Here is a 23,870-nt window from a genome sequence, read left to right on the forward strand (position 1 = left end):
ATAATCCACATCTGCATGTTTATAAATGATATAACCAGGGGTTGCTAACGTTGATACTCCCCCTTCCAAACAGAAGCTGACATAGAAGTTGGCTTTTGCGAACTGCATGAGAGGCACGTGGCCGTGCGTGGGGTGTGTGACCTTGCGGAGGGAGCGCGCTGGATGAAAGTTCTCAGTTGATTAAAAATACATGGAGAATTACTCTGCTTCGGCACCAGTCTTTGGAGCTTATCGTTGTCGGGTGAGATTAAATATGGCATGATAGATCTTGTCTTCAGGAAGATCAGACCCACCAAATGGTTTTTGGAAGTGGGTTTGCCTCAAGGTGCTTTTATCCTTTATGCATTCAACTTACCCTTTTCTCCCTCGTCCCTGAGAACTGTTGAGACCAGGGCTGTGTAATATGCAACATAATGCAATAAGAAAAACTACATTGTCCAAGAGTTTTTTCCTTTTGAGGGTGGTATTTATGACAGCGCATACATTTTGCTACTAAAATGCCCGTTAATCACAGGCAGTGGACTAGTATGAGAAGTAACAGGCAGGACTAGCGAAATAGTTCATTGCCACATATCAGTGCTGCTCCAATTTCCACCTGCTTGCCTGAACTTGAGAGAGTCAGAAGGAGTAGGGAGGAGTGAAACTCCATCGCTGCTTGTCTTCCAAGTTGATGCCCCCTGACAATGACTATTTATTCTGAGCAATTCTTGCATGTAGCTGGATCAAGGGAAAAGAAATATGGATAAGAAACAGCAATTGCAGTTTGCATTCACCCTTTCTTCTGTATCTTGCATGTTTTCATACTGCAAATACTATAAATGAAAGCCGATACACGGTTTTGTTAATATTTGGCAATGTTAAAATTAAGATTTAAGGTTTTTATTAGATGGCAAATATTAGAAGTGTATGTCTGCTACATTTGTTGTGCTTCTCAGGCTCTCAAAAATAGTAGTCACAATGAGGAACAGCTTAGAGAAAAACTCCTCGCAGTTATAAATGCAGTCTAGAGAACAAGCACTGATGATGAAAAATTACTCCTTTTGGAACTTGGATTAACTCCCTAAATGGGATTCTGAAGTTTTAAGTTTCAGGTGTGTGACAGAATAGCTTTCATTTCTGGAAGGAAGAAATGAGCCAAATAAAAGGAAGAAATACTACCCTGTCCTTTGTTAAGAGCTTTTAGATATTTAGCACTTGCATCAATTACAGTTTTATATTCTGGTTAATTGACATTTTATAAAGAAATTGAGACTGTTTTTTCTCTAGCCGAAGCATATGCTTTTTGCATTAACAAACATGTAATGTCATGTCCCAAGTAATTACGAATGACTAAGTCCATGCAGCCCTTTGCAATCTCCTACTTCAGTCTAAATGCAGGCAAAACCGTCATTTTTACAAAAGGTTTAAAAGGACAGAGTAAAAAAATATGGTGTGATTACAGGCTTTGGATTGTTCCCTAAAGAACACAGACACTTTTTATCTTCAGTTTGCACAAATTTAAGAAAATATAATTTACAAAATCTAAAAGCAATTCAGAGGCCCCGTAGAGGCGTGAGAGAAAGCGCTGGGCAAGCTGTGCCTGCAGCCTCTCCCAACCCCTCTCATCCCAATTCACGCCGTCGCTTTGGAGGAACGCTGTGACACAGAGTGCAAAACATGTGGAGGGGCGGTTAAATGAGACTTTAAAGGAGGGGGGGGCGGGAAATAATGAAGTCAGTGGCTGAGCTTTGAAGAGGTCTGTCTAGTGCAGAGCAGCGAGCGAGTGGGGAAGAAAGGAGCAAGTGCCTCATCTAATCTTTCTCCTGGGGACCCAGGTGGACAAATTGGCAACCCTGTTCACAGCCCTCCCCCCCCTCTCCTTTGTAGCATAAGAACTGCTAATCGGATCCATGCTGCTGCAACTGTGGTTAGTTATTAACAGAATAAAAGCAGATTTCTTCAAAAGAACGGGTTGGGGAAAACGGCTATACAAAATTGCAAGGTTGTTAGAATCTTAAATGCACAGCAGTCGGTTTTTCCCTATTCTGAATTAGGCGATGAATACGGCCTTTCATCTGTCACTGTGCCCGTTTCTTCAGAAGGCAGCCAAACATTAAGCTTCTCAAACAAAAAAAAAAAAAATTGTTTGAAAGAGGAAAAATATTGGGGAGCAGGAAGAATAGGAAAACGAGAAGGAGAAATCAGGTTTTGTTTTTATTAATTTGGCCTGGTGAGAGAAATACGAGCTTGCCTGCTCTATTCAGTTTCTGCGTGCCAGCCGCTGTGCGCCACCATCTCTGAATGCGGGGATTAGAAAAGATTTAACTGGTTGCTATCCTGGGCTGCGCCATTCTCGATCGCTCTCCAGCCGAAATACCCTGGGCTGGGAACTCTCCTGAGCTTAATGGAAATAATGCATTAAATGAACGCGGAGTTAGGCAGAGGAGAAAGCAGAAAGAATTTGATCCCCCGAAATAAAACTTCTCATAACTGTAAAGTGAAATTACAGGTCTGGGGTGGATGCTATTGAGGATAGAGAAGCAGCGATCCCTAGATTTAGACTGACTTATGCCTTCACTTATATAAATAAATAAATGATGCATCCTTAATTTTGAGGAGCTCTAGTGCCTTCCTGGTTTGCAGCAGGATTTTGAAATGTGTTGGAGGGGAATAGTCCTCAGGCAGACAGGTGCTTGCTGTGGCCTGCTGGAAGTCCATTCATTATTTGGGTGAGTCGCAGCCTTTGGAAGATTTCCATTGACAACTTGCTTTGGGCTTGTTGCCAAAATCTCAGGAAAAAAATGCTGTGGTGCTTCACTTGGGTCCAGATGCAGAGGTGACTTCTGGAGTGGCTGCTGCTGGTCTCCCTCTTGCTGCCGAGCTAAGTTAGGTTTGGCCTTGGAGGGCAATATATTTGCTTTCCTGCCCCTTGCCACTCAGCCCGTTGTCAGTTTAGGCAGTACTAACAATGAGTTCATTTCATACTCCTGAGTGTTTGTTAAAAGTCTTCATACCTTACTCAGAGGTTATACAACCTGGGAATAAAACTTGGATGTCTAGTTTGGCAGGCTCCAGTTTCATCTACTTAATTCTTTTTTTTAAAAAGTCCATAATATAATGAATTATTCTGTAGTGAGGGTGACATTTGGATGGTGTTCCATAAGTAATACCTTGGGACTACATGCTGAATAATGAGGATGAAACAAAATATTGAATAGCTACTTCATCCTGTCAGTGTCAACTTTGCTTTGAATTAAATGTTATATTATGTCAAACAAGTAGCTTCTGGTCATGAAATTAAGATGTTTGTGCTATTGCATGTGTGTGGAGAAAAATCAGAGCTAGGGTTCTGCAGGCCACCTTAGCTCAGTGTTGCATTTTTTAATGGAGATTTGAGAGCAATTTAGCATTTAGGTTACAGTGACATCTCTGGAACTTGCTCGCAACCCACTCCTTGATATGGTAAATGTAACACAAATGTGAAAAAGAAGATGGAGTGTAACTTTCAAGGATTAGTAGTCTGAGAATTATATACTTTCATGAGAATTTTTTTTTTTTACCTTTTGTTGTTTTGATGTGGATTGTGAGCGATACTTCTGTATGTTAGGGAATCTTGTGTCTTTGGAGCATTTGTTTTAAAAAGTAATACAGAAAATCTGGGCCAGGCCCAACAACAATCTTGATAACTTTTTGTAATGTGGAGCATTCATAAGTCTGGCTTAAGTTTATAATCTTCGGGTTTACAGACCCTTTGCATTGTTGCGGCAGAACAAATCAGCCACTTGCGATCTCACCTTCAGCAAGCCACACAGCCAGTCACCGAGAGCATCCCAAGGCGGGAAGGCTCCAGGCTTGGTCCTGAGCTGCCGGGTCAGAGAGGTGGAAATCGCCTCGGTGAGCAGGCGGCAGTGGATTACCAGCGTTGCTGGCACTAGCAAGGGGTTATTAGCAGCAGCGTGTTGCTGAGAAGAGCCAGAAGGCTTGGTTCAGGCATGCTTGACTCCACGTATCCCCCCGGAGTGGCTCAGCGGGGCCACGGCTGCTGTGTCTGAAAGGGTCCTTGTGTCGCTGGCCTTTTAAAGTATTGGTGCTCAGGTTAATGTGTGGATACGAGGAAGGTTTTAATATTTTGAGCGTCCTAATTCAGGGGGATATGCAGGTAACCCTTGCTTTTTACTCCAATGAATAAGTCATTTAAAAAATACTGTTGATGCAACAGGAAACTTACTTACAATGCATAAATTAAGGAAGAAAATAATCTTTCTTCTTAAGGGGTCATAGGCTTTGTAAGATGAGAGAGATAACACAAACCACATGACCAGTTTCCCTCTATGCTACCCATAGAAAAATTTCTTTCCTTTGAGGTCATTTGCACCTCACTTCCAATTTCCTGAAAAGCTCATTTAAAGCAACCCTATATAGAGGCCTATTTATGATCTTTCATTTCTGATGTAGGGATCTGAGACCCTGAATGTCCCTTCCGGTTGTGAGCATTTACTGTCACATTGACTGTGTGATATAATCCCATTATTTTATCACATTTCGTCTTAATCACTAGGTTTCCTGGACCTCATTATTCCTAAAAGGAAGTTGTTTCAAATTCCAGTAATTGTTTGATTATCATCCTTAACATCATGCTCCTTTTCCTCCCTGATATTTAGCCACAAATATATTTTTAAAAAGAAGTCACAAAATCACAGCTTTAGTTTTTGCCATGCTAAATAATACTCACTCTTTCAGCCTCCTGTCACATCATGCTGGTAGCCAGCCATTCTCTGTTCCAATTCCCAGTTAGCATTAGGCTTTTTTGGGGTTGTCTGTCTGAAGGCTCACCGCTGGCATGTCAGCAATGGCATTAGGTTTCCTTACCTCTACTGGAAACAATTCTCCTAATTTATCGTAATAATAAATTTGTTTGATTCAGGGTGACATCAAATGGTTAGAATCATATAAGTCGTTAGTTATAACCGTTTGTAGGTTATAACCATTTGTAGGTCAACAAATATGGTCAGATTTTCCTTCGTTTTCTTCTCCCATTTCTGACTGATAACCCCACAGCTCTTCAGTGAGAAAAGGCCTATTTCTGGTCTGTGAGTATACATCTTTGTGTTTTTGTTACTCCAACCCGAATGGTGGTCCAGTTTCTAGATAGTATTTTGATCATCTTCTGTATTGACTAAACTTCCCTACTTTGTAATCAGCCAATGTCATTAACCCAGTTCTAGCTCTTAATTCCCAAATTTAATTGAGAATTGTCCCAGAGACAACCCACAAGATCTTTAACTTCTGACTTTCCTCCAGCCCAACATTCCCCTTTCAACACAGGCTGTGATCAGTCCCCCGCCCCACCACTTCCCAGTTCCTCACACATCTCAAAATTCCTGTGCTGATATCCCTCCTTCCCTCCTTAACTAGTAATTTCCTGGGGGGAACTTGTTATCAGTGAAGTGCTTTCTTGATTCAATTGTTCAGGCACAATTCTGTGAGGTATTGTCCAACTGGTACAGGGTTTCGCTGCTGAGCATCCTCCAGTGTCATTACAGTGATGGGAGCAGAGAGCCCTCAGAATGTTTCAAAATGTTACTGATTTGGGCCTTAATTCACTGTAAGGACTCCTCCTCAGCAGGATATCAAAGGTCTGCTCTTTCTTGCTATGTTGGCTCTAAGGAATTTACTTTTTACACTTTAACTGCAGATTTCATGGCTGTAGTCATAATGCAATCGCCATTTAGTACTTTTCTTAATCCATTTTTTCCAAAGGTGCAGTGCAGTCTCTCCTGACTTTATTTCAAGCATAGATTTTCAGTTGCATGCAAAATGTCTAAAAGCATTTCTAACGTAGTTTAAAAAATAGAAAACCAGCTTACAACTGTGCTATTAAGCATTTTTAAATTCTCTCACCTCTTCAACTGACTTTACCTTTTTTTTTAAATAGCAGACATATGATATTAGGTAGACTGCTGGTTTTAGTAGTTTTAACAACTAATTTTACAAGGTAGCTATATAAATTTGAATACCATTTTGCTCCTCTGTTAAATCTAGGTGAAAGAACTAGTGTTGCAGCATATATCCTTTTAACATGCATTATTGTATTTGCTGTGATCTTGCATAATAAAAATATTGTGAAACATCCATACTATTTACTTTGCATAAGTTTTGGCAGGTGGCATCTCACCAATGCAGCAACAATACTATAGAAAACATGGGAAATGATCATCCCTGCTTAAACTTCCATCTGTGTGTCATTGGGTCAAAGGAGGCAGTAGTCTGTCAGTGAAAAAAATATGTTGGGGTTTTTTCCCTCTCTTAAATAGCTGTAGAATTTACATTTAAAAAGAAAAGAGGTTGTTTTTCTTTCGTAGAAGTTTTCCTTCCCTTGGAAAATACAAAAGTCTGTTCATGTATTATTTAAAGTGTCTTCCAAGAATCCCAACCACGATAGTGGTTGAAAGAGAGAAGGATTAATATTATTTAAAGGAAAGAAATGGAAAATCTTTAAGGTCATTTCTTTTCGTGACAAAGAAACTTAAAAAGCATGGCAGACAGCATCTTCAAAGGTTTTTAAAGTCTTGTCATCAGCTCCCAATCAATAGGAGTTAGATACCCAAATTAAGAGTTCAGTTCAAGTCTTCAAAGGTATTTGGGTGCTTAACCTCTTTTTGCTTTTCAGATTGCTTCTGAGGAAAATGGCAGTTTGACTGAAAACATTTTGGTGTGAAACTTTCGTGTCCAGTACCTGGATAATTTGTGGCACCCACTGATAATTAGCATAATGGACACTTCTCTTGCAAGTTCGTTACTTGTTTGAATATGTGTAGCATTGGTCTTGTTTACAAAATTGTTTTCCTTGTGAAACAAAAATTCTGCTTTTAAGTTTTTTTTCAATAGAGAAAAAGACCAGAAGTAAACTTTAAAAAGTGAGGTAGTAAAATACCGTTAATGTTTGCAGAGGCTAATAGTGAATTTGAAAAACTCCCGAGTCTGTATTCCCTAAGGATGCAGATGAAAATGATTTCTCTGTACATGTCGTACACACACTGTTCTAGGCTTTGACTCCCGGTCGGTGCTTGAACATCTGCCTGTGCAGGATGAGGCTCCTGCCAGATAACTGAAGTTATTATCGATGTAAAAAATTAAAGACCTTGTATAAATGTGTTCAAAATTATGTTGCCTAGCATAAATCTTCCACGCGCTATTAATGTCTCTCAAAGTTTGCCAAGCCTCCACCTAAAGGGGGATCCCACTGGGAGCTGTGTGGTGCAGTCAGGACTACCCCTGCCTTTCTTTTTTTTTTTCAAGTATTTATAAAAATCTTAGATGGTTCAGATCTACTTGAAGTATTCTGATAGCGGTGCCTCAGGCATACACAGTGGAAGTGGCAGTGCCCTGTGTTAACATGGAATTGCTGTTTGTTTACAATTTTGAGTCACTGAATCCTTGCTGTCAAGCAGAAAGCGTTCATTATAATGCAGACACTCACCGTCTCTGCCGCCCGCTCTTGAGTGACATCAAAACATAAGCCAGAATATTATTGTCATATGCCTTTAGAGTTCGTGAATGGGCCGTGGATCCCAAAGCCTCCGGCACTGAGTGGCATGTTTGGTCTTTTGGAGGAGCAATTCTGCCTCCAGTCCAGCATTTGCATCTCTGAGACAGTTGTCACAGCTGCTCCCAGTAATGTTGACTGTCATGTTTTTTAGTGCAAATGCACCTCATCTGAATAGCTAGGCAGTGGTTACACTCGACGTTTTATGGATTTTCTTTTTGTTCTTTATCAATCTGGCCTTTCTTTAGAGTAGGTGCTGAGAGCCAGTTGCTTTGAAGGGTGGGAAGTGGTCGGGGCAGAGCGGACCTGTTTGTTTTCCAGTGTTTACGTCCGACTTGGGGCCCTTCGTTGCTCTAAAGAGCGAGCAGCCTCTGCTAGCCCCCCATCAGCCCAGGCTCCCAGTGCCAGGACTGGCTGCAGGATTCTCGCTCCTGCCACTGCGGAGGGGCAGCTCCTGAGCAGGAGGAAATGAGTCTCAGCAGGCACAAATCTATTGCCTGTGTTTTTATTCTTTCCATTTCTTTCAAATGGAGAACAATCTGAGCAATTTCTGAGAATGAGGGGTACAAATCTGTCTGCTGCCATTTATGCCGCACTCATCACTACAGTGTCTAAATGCTTAAAGTATGTATTTGCTTCCTGACCTGAGGTGGTCTTCAAGTCGCTTGGGCTGTCAAGAGCAGCCGTGTCTCAGACCAGCAGCAGAGAGGAGTCCCAGGGGACGTACATCCAAGTCTTGTTCTTATTCCTGCTCAGGCTCTGGCAGGTTGCTGTTGGGCACAAGGCCATTGGGGTGGTGTGGCAGTGGGAGGGTGGTAGTGTGGACCTCCCCGCTTGACACAGTGTGGAGTGGTGACCCAGAGGAGTGACTTGCATCTGTGCAATAAACACCTGCTTTACTATCAGTAATATGAAAGGGAAGATTTTGTGTCCTGAGCCTCACAGACGGCACTGTGAGTGCTGTTCTTCTCTGTGGTGGGTAGACAGCAGTGGATAAACTGCGTGGGTGTCTTCTGAACAAGGCTATAAAAATGGGTCTGTCTGTTCTGGATGGATATTTTAATAAGCAAATATCTTCCTTTTGCCTTTATTTGAATAATAAGATACACCCTTCTGTCTGATCTCTTTCAAACACGGTTCAGTTTCACCACGTGCACCTACATATTATTCTTTATTCCCATATTCTATGTGGACATTCAAATAATATTAAAACCACTGATTCATTGAAATACTTTCTAAACTGTTGTTGTTAGTCATTTTTGTATTGACTGAATTTTTCATTGGTAATATAGTTGGCAGCAGTCCATGTCTGCCTGGCTGGAGGCCAGTTTAAGCTCGGCAGGATGAGCCCTATTGTTCAGCAGACTTGGATTTTGTTAAACTCTCTAACAGAAATATGTGTCAGGAGATTTGCAGCTATAAATTGGATCATGTCGGTGAGGTTGGGAACTCACTCAATACGAAATTGAACATTTCGCCATGCCTGTTGCTAAATATGTTTATGCATGTTTCCTCTGTGGGTTTCAAAAAACAAAAAAAAGGAAAAAGAATAAAAAAAAATGAAAAAAAGCTAGACCTGTTGAGCTCTGTCTTTACCTTATACAGCTGGTAGTTTCTTTGATGTTGAGTGGTCGAAAAATGCAGCAAGGCTTGGTTTTGTGCATTGCAATGTTAAAAGCAAGTCTGTTTTCCCTTTTTTCTCTGTGTGTTACAGGCAGTCAGATGCCACCGCAGCCTCCTGGCAGCCAGTCAGAATCCAGCTCCCACCCTGCCTTGAGCCAGTCACCAATGCCACAGGACCGAGGTTTGTTAGGTGTTGGGGCTTTTTTAGTTGGTGCCAAATACAGCCTTCATTTTAAGTTGCACATTAGCAATGTGAGATTTCCTGGTATTTCTTTTCTTTTCTCAGGGAAAATAATGACAGTCCTCATTGTAAAAGGCTCAGGGGGTTTCCTTCTCTGAGGAAAGAGCAACTGAATAGCAGGTTTTACCAAAATATAATTGGAAACAAGGCTTTCTCAAAATACAGTGAATGCTCAGAGTATAAAGACGCTTTGCTGTAAATGCTTGATTCATATCCTAGAGAATTCAACTTTTCGTTGTCTATCTTGGAATTAAGATGTATAGAAATAGTGCTAGCTACAAGCACTGCAGTTTCGCTACCGTTCTTAAAATTCTCATCTCTGATGTCTTTGCCTGGACACAATAGCTAGTCCTCTGGCCAGTTCTGGAAATAAAAAGATCTTTAAATATAAAGGGGAAACAACTATTTAGATGAAACGGTTCAAAGGTTTGGAAATCTTGCAAGGGGAAAGCCTTACAGGCAACAGCACTGTTCTAAAAGGGTGCTTCCTAGCAAGTGTTCACAAAAATAAACAGAGCGTTTTTTATCCTTAATGTTACCATTTATAAACTTTAAGCCCTTTTCCTTTCGCCTCCTTCCTCCTTAGCTCATGGAAGATAGTTGTCACAGCTTTGTTGCGTGGCTGTACATACAATCAACGGCTGTAAACTGGGCATCCTGTCCATGCAGTGGTTAACATGTGCCAGCGACAAGCTTGCAAAACTGACACATGATAACTGTGATAAACGGGGAGTTATTTATGAAATGCCCCTCCTAAAATGTCTTGCTACCAGAAATATTCCAAGTAGCACCATATGGGGATACCATAAATGCTAGAAGTTTTCTCACAGTGAAACAAGTTGAACTCACAGAACGACAAATTTCTGGGATAGCATCCAGGAGGAACTAAGAGGACTCACAAAGAGGAGAGAGTCTTTATTTTTGCTATTTTTTCTGTGTTGGATGTCCCCTCCTCCAGGAATGCTGATTAATGAGAACATGAAACACGGAATTCCACACTCAACTCGTTTATTTTGTTTCCTTTTCAGTCATTCTTTATACAGTTGTGAGTGCAGGGACTTATTTTTGCATTCAGAAATTTTTAGAATAATGTACATGTTTGGTGAAAAAAGAATGGCATCTGTACCCGATACAAATACATGTTGTTTTGTGGGATAGAATGTCACAAGGCAGTGTGGATCAGATTGAGGCGTCGAAGACCCAAGCATATCAGAAAGATGTGTGCAGTTTCTGGCACGACTAGGTCTTGGCACAAAATGTTAACACTGCCCAGTAATAATTATTTCTGCAGCGTGTGTTCCTCACCTGGCTTTGTGGGACGAGTTAGGCAGGTCTGACCGAGCTGGAAAGATTGAACCTCTCCATTGCTGTAGAACAAAAAGGAGGGTCATTATATGGTCGGGGGAGGCAGAGGGGTATTCAAAAGTAAAACAGAGAAGACAGCTGCCATAGCTGGGAGGTCAAACAAGTAAATAACAGTGAGAGAAATGAAATTTATGGGTTGATTTAGCCAGGTTCTTCCTCATTGCAGAGGAGTGAGAATTGTGGGTATGTTCTTAGAGAAAATGTGTTTGGGAATGTTGCAGTTTTTGCACTCTTCATATGCAAAATCTGATGCAATATGCATGATCCTTGTGACCCAGCTTGTACAAGAAGTCCATTCGTTTCATGCAGCAGATACGAAATTTGTAACTAGCTAGGTCATATTGATTTTGCAGAACATGTTCCCCAAAGCTTCTCTAAAGTCTGTGCTATAGGCGCATAAACATGCGTGCATTCCCTTTTGCGCCCTGTCATTGATTAGAGGCTCCTTTGAAATGGAAAACTTCACCTTTTAAAAAGGCTGTTACATTAGTTGATTCCTTTGCTTGCTTGAACTGCTTTCCACTGAACTTGAAGAAAGGAAGGGGGGGGAGTGATGCGGACTCAAAGGGAAGGTGCTTGTCATTTACTGATAAAAACCTGAGCAGAAAATCGTTGCTGCTAAGGACACCTGATCCATAGGCATCTGTTACAGTAATTTAAACTCTTGGCTTACTGATACACTTTCTCCAAAAAAAAAAGAAAAGAAAAAAAAGAAAATGAAAACAAAAAACCCAGAGACCCTCCATAGAATAAGGTAATGTTTGTTTTAGCACTTTGTATAACATTTCTTTCCTTGTTTAGAGAGAGAATTGAATGAACAAAAGACTACTAATCGTTTCTTGAGCAGAATCCTCTGCTCTCAATACTTGAAAAAAATGTTATTTAGCAGATATTGTGAAACTTGATTGATAGGTGGAGTCTGAGCTGTAGCACTTCTGGATGCTAGACCACTGTCTTGAACCATTAAGTTTACACCTACTTATTTTATTATGAAAGTGTTTGATTATATTTTACCCTACTTTCCATGGTCACTCAGCACCCAGCTGGGATTTTTATGTTTGCCTGCCTAAGACTATATATCCCCTGTCATACAGTGCAGCATAAAACAATGAGCATATTTTTACATGTACATTCTGTGTGTGGAAGGGGGAGAGTTGGAACGTATATGCGTATGTACAGTAATGGGAGTTTCTTGGGGGACTGGATTTTTTGTGCTCTTCAGCTTGCTTTTTATATAGCTTATTTCGTACTTTTTGTAATAAGCATAAAAACGCTTACTTTTTTAAAAATAATTTGAAAATTTTTCATGTCCTGCTCAGGATGTAGGACATTTGGACCTGGGTCAGTGTAAATTGAGTGGGCTATTCTAGGCAGCCCACTTCTGTTCTTCTCCCAGAATCAATAACTGGCCACTGTTGTTTGATGCCCAATCAGTGAAACTTTTTCTGTTCTACCAACACACATTGTCTACCTGGGCAATAAGAAATTGCATGTACTTCTATGTGCATAACCTATGCCTCAGCTCCCATGTCTTCGAAAGTTCTGGGACTTGAAGTAAGTCCCATATACCTTAATGAACTCTCGGAGCAGATTGCTCTGGAGACAGAGGAAGCAGCCTGTGCAGGTCAGAAGTCTCTTGGGGAAGCAGGAGTAGCCATATCCGCTCACCTACACGTGCATTTAACTGCTGCTGAATCCCAGCAGTTACTGTTACTTGGGGATACCACATGAAAATGTACTCACGACTAATTAAGCTAGTCAATGAAACCTGCTATGCTTTTCGGGGGAAAGGATGCATGTTTTGCTCTTTGTTTCTGATGTGGCTACTCCAGACTTTTCTTTACTATGATCAAAAGTAGGGGTTTGATTTTTTGTGTTTATTGAAGTCAAAGCTTTTTAAAAACTTTAGTTACATCAGCCCCCAGAGGTAGGACAGCAGTGATACCACAGCTGTCATAACCATTTGGCAAGTAATTGAGGTACACAATCACTTGAGTTCCCTGTATTCAGCCATATCTACTTATCTCATCTGTTTGGGTCTTGCAAGCCACACTTTGAGGATGTGCTTAGTAGCCAAAACTGCTCAGTGGGTTAGAAGTTATTTGTGTGGATCAAATTGAAATCCAGCATATGCAAATTGACTCCCTGTATCAGTTTCCTGAAGCTGCAGTGTGAAAAAGAAGCCGTCCAACCTGGCCACTAGCTTGTACTCCCACTCTTACTTTTGTAACCTAACGGAGATGTCCATCTGCATATATGAATACTCACCTACGAAAATACCAATAGTAGAATATGTGTCACAATAATGATGAAATAAGCACTTTTACTCCTGCAGAAATGAATGGTTCCTTACCTGATTTTGAAAAAGCTTAGAGAACTTACCTACTTTTAAGTAATATTTTTCATGCTTATCCAGTTGGATATGTACATGTCAGGTTTCAGTCTTAGATTAAAATAGTGAATTGGGAGCTCCTGAAAACCATTGAGTTTAATGGAAACAGTTAATGACTCACGTTATTACTCTAGCAAGCACTCTCATAATGGGGATACTTAAAGAAGCCTTATTTATTAGTGCAAATGTATATGGGTCAGAATTAATTTTTAAAAAATCTTTAATTGTTTTCTCCTTATAATTTTCACAGCGGTATGTAGTTAAATATTCATGATAATGCTGATGATATGCTAAAGGTCTGAAATAGAGCTGGAGTCTCAAAATCAACACAGGTTATTTAACCCTTTTCATCTAATGCACCATTGGGGACTTGCTCAGTGAAATCCCAGAGCACTGGAATAATTAGAAGATAGTAATGAGGATTTAATTAGTCCTTGAGATATGCTGAAATAGGACCACTGAGAACTTTTCTGTTTGGACATGGATTGCAAGCAGAATTGATGCCGTTGCAGCTGCTGTGATGTGCTGGAAAATGTATTCCATTGCTGGAGGCAGTTTCATGGCACCATTCTGTGCCTGTCAGATCTGTGTGGAAAGTGCCTGGAGTAAGCACCTCCAAAATTGTTGAATAGTAGCCTTCCTCTTCTCCGTCACCTCCTCCTAGTACCTTTTCTTTTTTCTTTATTTGTGTCATTCTTTCCATTCTAGCTTTATTTCTTTCTGTTGTTGACGTGATACAGCTTTTGAGGATTGTTGTACAGTTGTATGCTTTATTAAAAACGTATCACAGGCAGGGACAGGGAGTAAGAAACTGCAGGCTTGCTTGTAGGAGTACAGGTGTTTTATGAAGCAAAATTTGGATCTTTTTGACGCAACTGCTTGTAAGCTTTATCCTCAGATCTAGTCCCTATTTAGTATTAGATCTTCACAGAAGTGATATTTATCAGTAGCTGCAATGTAGTAAATTTAAATAGCTTTTTTGTCAGGCAAGATGTTATCCAGCAAGAGGTTGTAACAGATGGGATGTGATCAGGCATTTTGATGTTCTCTGTGCTTCCCTATAAACACTAAGTAGCAACTGAATTCGTGTAACTACAATTTCCTAATTTGCCCATTAGATTTCATATAGGTATTTTTCTCCCCTTTAACTGTTTTCTGGGCATGCTTATTTGCGCGCAGTCATCATGTAAATTCCACTGTCATGTATTTTCTTCTAACAAAATATAAATGTTTTCACTTGTGTGGAAGACACGGAATACCAATCTGGTGTTTTCCACCTACAATTCCTGATCAGATTTATGGCTTAATACTAACATGTGATGGTAGAGATTCTTTTCCCTGAAATCTATTTTCTTCTTAAAAAAAGAAACCAGAAGGAAGAAAATAGATCAAAGAATTCTTATTGCAACAAAAAAGATACTGTAGTTTGCTTTTAGATCTTAAAAAGACTTTTTCCCTGAGAATATGTTTTTTGCTCTCATTTGGGGATTTGGGATCTATTCAGAGCACTGAGGAGCTAGAGAATAAAATGATTCTTGTCATTAAAATTCTTCTGCTTGCCACGTTAACGATGACACCACTTAAGGTTAAATCAGACTTGGTAATAAGTTTACTTGATATAGACTGAAGTGTTTCAGGCTCTTAAAGAAAGATGCTCGAGACATGCACTGAGTGCAAAGCCACAGGTATGTTTGAGTGTCTCTTCTGCACATAGCGATCTCCAGTTGGGTCAGTGCAGAGGAGCTGAGCTCCAGCTGGTATGCAGGAACACCGCACCAGGCTGGTAGGACATCTTTCATCCATAGAAAACTGGGGTGATAGGAATTGTGCCCTCAACAGCCAGAAAAGTACGTCATGTAAGGAGGAAAGGCAGGTTTTAGTTGAAACCGTCACGTGTCTTTACAAGGAGTTATTTCATTGCAAGGGTAGCACCGTAAAACATCCCTTTTTCATCTCAAGTCACGTGATGAAATAAGAACATGATGCATAGGAACATACAGAGCTAATCTGTATGTGAAAGCAGAGCCATGCAGTAGAGCCATGCACTAAACTTCTTTGGTGGCTCAAAAAATTACGTTAGTTTCTCAATTTAGTGAGCACTGAATTTATCAACAGTCTTTAAAAAGGATCAGGCCATCAGGTTTTTTACTACTGTATTTTTAATTTGATTGTAAAAGTGGATGTGTAGTGCACTGAAGTGTAGTGTTGTTCTGATGAGCAGTTTTTTTAAATGTATACACACTATTTTTCTCCGCTATTTTAATTGCAGTAGCACCCAAGACCCCCATTTTGGTACCTGTTTGTATTGTACTACATCATACAGCAACGCACGACAAAAAAGCTTACAGTATGTCTACTTTGACTAGTAATCAAGGTCTTTGGGACAAAAGGTTCTAGTTTTCACTCTGAGCTGTGGGAGTGAATAGTTTTGTGTCTGTTTGTCTCAAGCATTGCAGGAAGAACTGCTTTTCTTGCCCGAAAGAATCAGAAATGATATTACTTTTCCAAACCAGGTTAATTCTTAAAGAAATCAGTTGCCATTTCAAGATGCTGGTTTCAGGCTGTACTTGGATTTCAAACATATACCAGCCAGTCTTAGCTTTAGGTGGATCTGATGAGTTGTGGGCTACACTAAATATACAGCAGTATTGGCCATCTGCAAGAAGAGCCAAAGGAGGAAAGGGTATGATTTACATGTGATAAGCCATGCTGGGAGAGAGCAAAACTGCAGAAGTAGAATTTGAAGTAGATAGTAATGTCTGTACAATCAAAACCTGGAATCAGGTCTCCCAAGTAAATTTTGTGTACTAGCAGCTGGTCATTGCTTTCTTCTTGCTGATGTTAAATCTTGTTATACTTGGGGTGAATCTTTATTTCATTTTTTAAACTAAATCGGGGATTTTCTTTTGAGATTAGGGAGCAGAATTGAATTATTCTGAGAGAGTTTATACAGTTGCTAGCAGAGAGACTTCTCAATAGAAAAGTTTCCACTGACTTCATTAGGCAGCCGTCAGATTCCCTGCCTCTGGGCTCAGGGAGTGAGATAAGCCACAAGCAGTCAGTGATGAAGAACTTGACAAAGTGACAGTCAATGTTCCTGTCACCAGGCTTGATGTGAAGTTACTGGGGTACGAGGCCTGTCCCTTGGGACAGCTTCCCATCGTGGCCTATAGACTGGGAGCCGCCTGCGGTCTGCCTGTTCGAGAGCACGGTAATTTCCAGGACACTCTGCTCCCTCTGTACCTAAGTTAACCTTTTTATGAAGCTTCTCTAAAAATAAAGAACCTCTCATCTAAGACCCTTTATGTCTTTTGAAGTTAATATATAGGTCAGTGAGCTGAAATCTATATAATGTATATATTAATAGCTGACACTGGATAGTTCTTTCCATCCCAAAGGATCCCAAAAGGCTGCAGAATAAACATTCGTCAGGGAACAGCTACAAATCAAGGAAGGGAAGAATCAGTCAAATCATAACTCATGGTAAAATAAGACTGAGGCAAAGGCATTTTGGGACTGAGGACAACATGCCGATTTTGTATTTTTGTAAAAATATTATGATTTATCTTACGTGTGTGCAAGACAGAAAAGACACATGGTGCATATTTTAGTCTTGTCCACAAAATCCATATATATCTCATGGTATTCAATATATTTACTTCATGAAAAGGAAGATCTGAGTTGATCCATGGAAGCTTTGAACAGGAGTCTCCAGGGAGGGTAAATTTTTCAAACCTGAAATTTAGACCATTAAGCCTGCAGGCTTTGCACATTACACGTTGAAAAATGCCGTTCCTTCTTTGCTCTCCTCTGTGATTTTCATAAGTATGCATGTTATTAGGGAAACTTAGACAAATGTTGATTGTATAAAGCAGACGGACTCCTCAGGTTTTTCATCTTGCTGCTCAGATTAACTCCAGCAGCCCAAGCTACCTACTGAAATTGAGGATTTGCTTTGGGGGCAATTGGGAAGGTAGGGTGGGATGCTTTTGTGCTGCAGTTCACTGTTACCCTGATCTTCCGAGCACCATAGTAAAAGCATCTAGCGTAAGACAGGTTATAGTAACAAATTATGTGTAAGATGGTGGGTGAGCAATGGTTTATTTTGTTTTGTTTGTGCATCAGCATCTCCACAAATGCCTTTCCTTCTCTGCCCTCAGTATAGCACTTAAAATTTACATCAGAGAGCATTACGCAAGGCTTGCATTAGGAAAGGTTGGATATTTCTTCCCCAGCTACCATCTGGGTAATCTGTCTGATCCTTCCCCAGATTCTAATTTATCAATGATAGATTATATGAATTTCAAGGCTAGGCAGTAGCAGAGGGACATTTAGGGGTGGGAAAAATTTAAACATTATTGCATGCTATACATAGACTGGGTTTTGTAATATCAGAGAGTGAAGCAGAAGAGACTCAGCCAGTTAACCTAATAGCACAGCTGGTAAAACACTAGGGGGTCTGGGTTAAAACCTTAGCTAGATCATTAGTTTCCATCTTCCCCAAAGCTATTCACATTGTGAAGAGAACCAGTCAGACAAATAAACAGTGAGGAGACTGTAAGATAGATATTAAAGCATAATAAGAAAATACTTAAAAAAAAAATAAAACCAATCCAGCGCTTTTTCTTAAACAGACATTGATCCTTTTGTGAAAAGGAGAAATACTGCAGTGATCTTTGTGGGAACCCCCAATTTTGCAAAGTCGATCTTTTCTGTAGCTGCTATTTCACATAGACAAAGCAACATTCTTTGTTGAATGGGTGTGAAGAAGTGTGGTGGTCATTCTGCAGATATTAGCAGATGCCAATATAAAAATGTCCAGATACCAAAGGGACATGTCACTGTTACTCTGGCCCAGAGAACTTTGAATGTTTTTGGTGGCACCCTGATGGACTTGTAGAAGACAACAAGGTTTTATGTGGGCTGAAGAAAGAGCTCAATGTAGAAATTACATTAATTTTTTTCATGGTTAATGAGAAAACAATAAAGAACTTTCTCTTTGGGACTTTTTTAAAAGATAGTTTGTGAAATAAATTGATAAATAAATGAGGATTTTAAAAGCTTTTTTTAGCTTTTATTTGAGTAAAAAACTTAATATCGAGATTATTATTAGCCTTCTTGTTAGAGGCTAAAGAATAAGCCTCTTAATTTCTCCTATGTCAATGGTCTCAGTACATTTTTTTGTGCTGCTACCCTTCAGTTGTCCAAGTTACTTGTCAGCAGAAGTGTTCACATGGTACCAGGGATATTAGCAAAGATCTGGCGTATTCAATACTTAAGTATTACCCATGTCAGTGCTGCTGCTTAGAACACATCTAACCATGTGTTCATACCAGAGCCATCCAAAGATACTGTATTGGTGCAGCACTGCAACTTTGCTGTGCTAAATATGGATCAGAGTCTTGTTTGCCATCTGTTTGTGAAGGTGTGTTATTTATCTGATTTATATTTTTTTTACCAGCCTATTAGCTGGACAGAAATACTGAGAATTAGTGTTTGCATCATCTAAATGAGGTTTACACTGCAAGCTGATCTACTCATGCTCACCCAACCCATACATTGCTAAGTCTGATGTTCCATGTATGACATACGTAGGTTTCGTATGTGCTGTCACCAGTCCAGCTGGGCATATTTTAGTAAGGTTGGCTTCTGGAAAGTGAGAATAAGAGCTGAGGAAAGTACATTATCTTGAATGTAAGGAAATCTTGTGCCTGCTTGCTCTAGAGGCCAGTTTTCTTCTCACACCCACATGGTTTCACTTGATTTACTTGGATTGCATTCTGGTACACGGGTCAAACCTTCCCCAGTTTCTTCATCGCTGTTATTTGTTTAGACTGCTATAAAATATTTGGCTGCTTAGATTTTTTCCAGTATCTAAATCTCTCTCACTGTGTCCTTTTAACATATATTTTAAGTAGCACCTTAGGGAGGTACCATGCCATTCTTTGCAAGTGACAGTAAGTAGTTTGTGGCCAGGTAGCACTGGCCCCCGATAAGCAATAGCACAACAGTATTTTGTTAGCTCCTACAGTCTGTAAACTGCTCATCTCCAGGTTTGAACACACCATTTGGAGATGTTTGTTCCAGTGCCATTGACAGTCTGTGCAGATCAACCTGGTTGCATAATTAGGGTCGTGATATGTCAGGCTTATGTGAGAGTAACGAACTCTTTCAATTACTAAAACACTTCATTAACGTGTGAGTCTTGTTCTGTTGGATGTTTGGTTCCTCACAGTGCTCTGAGGTGCTGACTGTGGATGTATTTAGCTGGACAAAAACCCAGACATGGTTCACCAGTCCAAAAACTTCCTGAGCTGTCCTTGCCATCTGAGACGGATGGGCTAGGGAGAATTGCAGTCTAACTGTGATCTTCCGAATCATCCTGCCGTGCTAGCAGGTTGCCAAATTTTATCATGCACAGAATATTGTTTTTCGTTTGTTTATGCTAGCAGGTTGCCAAATTTTATCATATCCACTGCACAGAATATTGTTTTTCGTTTGTTTAGCTTTACCCTGCCACTTCTGTCTCAGTGTTGTTTACCCACAGATGAGCGTCGTTTGGGAGTCGCTGCTTTAGATCTGTCTCAATTCTGTTGTATTCTCTGCTGAAAATCCTGAGATAGTGAATGCAACCCAAACGGCTGGCTGAGGAAGGAAAGTCTGCCAAAAACTGTGTCATGGGTGTGCAAACATTTGCTCTTTTTTCTCAAGGGTACTGGCCAGTGCCTTGCTAATATACCAAGCGCTGGAAATTTGTGTGATAACCCCCCAAAAACAAGTTTGTCCTTTACAGGTCGTGGAAAATATCTCTTTTCACTTTTTTTTTTTTTTTGAGCTGATTTGCAAGTAGATAATTTTATGTTATTTTTCTCTAATTATTTGATAATTAGTGAATGCATCCAGTCTGTTTCTGCTTTTCTTATTCCCTGATTTTCAGAGTAACAAGCCTGTCTAGCCCCTTCTTTAGCCTCTGCCCTTGAACAAGGGGAACTTCCTTGTTCCTACTCAGAAGGGTTCCTCAGTTGTTTTGGTCCCATGCTGTGTCACTAAGCGTGCCTCTTTAGAAAGAGCGATAGCCTGGTGTATTTTTTCTTACGTAAGTTCTTTTTTACAAAGTACCATTGCAAGTTGCATCTTTCCACATTTTTTATTTATCAAATGTGTAATTTAATGATGATCTGCTATTGCCGTCAACTCCAAAGTTTTCCCAAGCTTAAAATGAGTAAGTGTTCCACGTGTTTTCAGGTTTAATTCACTCATGAAAATCGATGCACTACTCCTGGCTAAATCAAAAGACCTCTCATTGACTGTGGGTTAAGTGTGTGCCAGTAGACAGTTGCTGTCCATCAGCTGATGTGCAGTAACTTGTTACTCTGCAGTCACTTCCTTTGTGTTTGAACTCCTGCTTTCCTGGAAAGGTCTTTTCATATTCAAGCCAAGACTTTAAAATATCAAAAGAATACATTTCAGATTTTACAGCAACACCCAGCACATTGGGTGGGTGTTTTTCAAGGTTAATGCTAAGGAGATAGTATTCAATAGACAGATGATTTTGTAAGTGATTTTGTATCCGTCAGTGTACAAATGTGATTAAGACAACCTTAGTGCATAATTTCATGAAGCTTTAGTAATTTACTGTTGTTTATCTGGTTTTTTGTGTACATATGCATGAAGGAAAAACAAGATTTTAAATGTTTTTACAAAGGCATCATAAATGGTATTAGCTATATGATGTATATTACCAGATATTCATACTGTATAGGACAACAGAAACTTCATTTTTGTCTTTTCTTTTATCAAAGGAGCAGAAGCCTGCTGTCGTAAGCATTACCCATTTTGTACTTTTTCTCTATATTTTGCTAAAAAGAAAGAAGAAAAATATGCTGCTACCTGACCATTTTTAAACCTTTTATGTATGGTCTATTTGAACATGCAAACATATTTTATTATAGTTATGGTGTGCTGGTTGTTAATAGTATGCTACTGTTCCATTTAGAACTAAAAAAATGTAAAGATGGCTCTACAACTTTAAATTGGGTTCTAATAAAGACAGCCATTCTTTAGGCATGTAAATGTAGTATAAAAAATAACTGAAAAGGAAGAGAATACTTCTGGCAGGGTCACTTTATTCAGCTACTCCTGAAATAGCTTAGTTTGGCAAAATCCACTCAAGTGTTTTTTCAGGAAGTAATCTCTTGTTGTGGTGGCAAGTAAAGCATCATCTGTACCTCTTTTATCACTAGTATTAAGTGAAGGGAGCAGATTTGTTCACTGATGAGCATGTTGCCATTGCAATTTTTAAAGTCTTAACTCATAGCTGCTTCCTAGCAGTTTATTTAAAAGACAAAAACCCTCACCTTGTCGTCACAGGGGTTGACGTGTCAGATGCAGTCTGGCTGTTTAATCATTCCACCACCTTTACTCCAGTGCAGCTCTAATGTAATCCTACTTCCCTTCTTTACAAAAGCAAACTTTATCTTAGATCTAATTTTCTGGAAAGAAAATTTATTTCTTTTTGTATTGGTTATAAAATGAAGTTGAACACTAGGGAAAATGTGTGTAAATAAGGAAAAATGAATGTATGCCAGCTGCTCCCTTTCATTTCTGATAAGATTTCTAGAATTGATGTTGTTTTCTCTTTGTGATGCAAGAATGTTAATGCCTTGACCAGGAACCCTTTTCTCTCCAAGACATCTGAGCTTTCTGCAGGTATTTGAAACACTTCAAACTCATGCACTGATCTCTGAACAATCACTGGGGTCTCACAAAGGTAGATGAGGATAAACTCTTTGTTGTAATGGAGTCCAGATCACAGTAAAGATGTGATCTTACCTTCTTCTCCACATCACGTCTATAGCTGAAATGACTCATCTGCTCTCTGGGAGGAAGTTGGAGCATGTCCTATTTTAAGGCCATGCTTCAACGCAGTATGCAGACAGTGATAGAAGATAATACAGCACAGCTATTCTTCCTGAATTTCGGGCTCTCTTTTCCTTAGTTCCTTACTTGTCCATGCTCAAGAGAAGATAGCAAAGCCAACCTCATTTGCGAGGGATCTTGGACCCTCTGGGATGATGAAACTCATGCCTCACATCAGGAGTCTGTTCTGTTCTGTTTGTGTCAATCAGCATCTCTGTAAACTAAGACCAGAGCATGAGTTTGAGTAGTATTACAGAGTTATCTCTGCTGTTGAAGTACTGGCATGCCCCACAGCATGGTTTTGGCCGATGCCTGTAAGCACTCTCTGAGCCACAGCCCAGGGCATGGATGAGGCCGCACAAGAGACTGTGCACAGAAGTCGTGCAGATAAGACTACCAGGACTGAGTGTGAAAGTTTAGCTGGGTGGACATGAGCATGACACTCCACTCTCCAGGCCAGGGAATGGTCCTGGCATGCTTTATTTATGACTGTACACGTAGCCACGCAGTCCACTCCACAGCATCAGAAAAAGATTAGGAGAAGTTTCCTGAAGAAGAGGTCATTTGAGTGGAAACATTTATTTCACATATTACTCTGGTCCCTTCAGGAGCCCTTCTGATGACAGCTGAGCTGGCTAAAACTGATGTTCTCCATGTTCTCCATTAGCCATTAGTCCATGTTCTCCATTAGATTCAACAACCAGCAGACTCTGCATCACTACTGGAAATTACTACAACCTGTACAAACAATAGATTTTCAATGTGTCATCCATCCTTGCGGTATTAGGAAAAGTACTGCCTGCGATAATAACTGGGCTGAAAAACCTTTATCCTTAGCACAATGTTTGGAAAGTTATCTTGTGTAGATTAAAAGGCCCACATTGAACAGAAAACCCTCACTTCTGTACTAGATACAGGAGTAACTTTACTATCTTTATAATAAAAATCTTAGTGTGACCAGTACAAAATTTTTCATTTAAATGGATCCCACAAGTGCGATATATATGGTGTATGCGTGTCGGGAATGTGAGCATTTATTTCATACAGACATACGATTGTATTAGGTTTCTAAATTAGTTACAGCACTGTCGGCAGAAGGCATAGGCTTTGTAATAAGATTTGTGCGCAGGGTGGAACGATTTTAAAAATAGAGGGGTCTGTTTCAAAATAAAGCTAAGTGGAGAAGGTTGCGTGAGCTTTGCTTTGCAGAAGTGTGGAGTTTTCCAACCAGTACAGACCAGTTTCCAAGCCACCGTTTCGCCCTTGGTTATTTGCCATGCTGTGTGCCAGTGCGTGTCGTCCGACTTCCTGCAGAGCGGGTGCCAGGCAGTTCAGGTGTGATCAAATCCCTTGTCTTGGGGCTTGCACAAAGATCAGGAAAACTCTGTGCATATTCTTGCACTTGTTAGCGTTTTAGCATGTTACGGGTTGAGCTGTTCGTAGCATGAAAGGACTGGGCACAAGGGGGTGCAAGATCATCTCAGCTTCTGGTTTTTTTTCATTATGACCTGTGACATCGAGCTTGTTGTCTCTCTGACGGGGTTTTAGCGGATGGAGAAGTATGCTGTATGGCAAAGGTTTGTGGAGGACTCAAAAACTGGTCAGATGTGTTTGAACTCAAAGCATGATCTCTGGTAAAGTGCACACCACCTTTCCTTTCTACAACGCAGATACTGTCCCCTTTCGTACAGCGCTTTGTCACCAGTGTACAGACAGAGAGGCTGACCACAGAAGGGCAGGAAGGTCCTTCAGCCAGTGTCACCTACTGTGTCAGTAACAGCAGCGCGAGGATGAGAAACTTACTT

The 23,870-nt window shown here is 40.2% G+C and overlaps 1 protein-coding gene across 1 annotated transcript in view; it reads left to right on the forward strand.

Annotated features, from left to right (window-relative positions):
* ARID1B (AT rich interactive domain 1B (SWI1-like)) overlaps positions 1–23,870 on the forward strand; it is a 302,895-nt gene that overhangs the window by 207,207 nt on the left and 71,818 nt on the right. The window contains exon 6 of the mRNA XM_009887612.1: positions 9,240–9,329. Within this exon, the coding sequence (XP_009885914.1) occupies positions 9,240–9,329 (90 nt within the window). The remainder of the gene's footprint in view (positions 1–9,239; positions 9,330–23,870) is intronic.

Source organism: Charadrius vociferus, unplaced genomic scaffold, assembly GCF_000708025.1.
Source record: "Charadrius vociferus isolate BGI_N301 unplaced genomic scaffold, ASM70802v2 scaffold176, whole genome shotgun sequence".
Lineage (NCBI taxonomy): Eukaryota > Metazoa > Chordata > Aves > Charadriiformes > Charadriidae > Charadrius > Charadrius vociferus.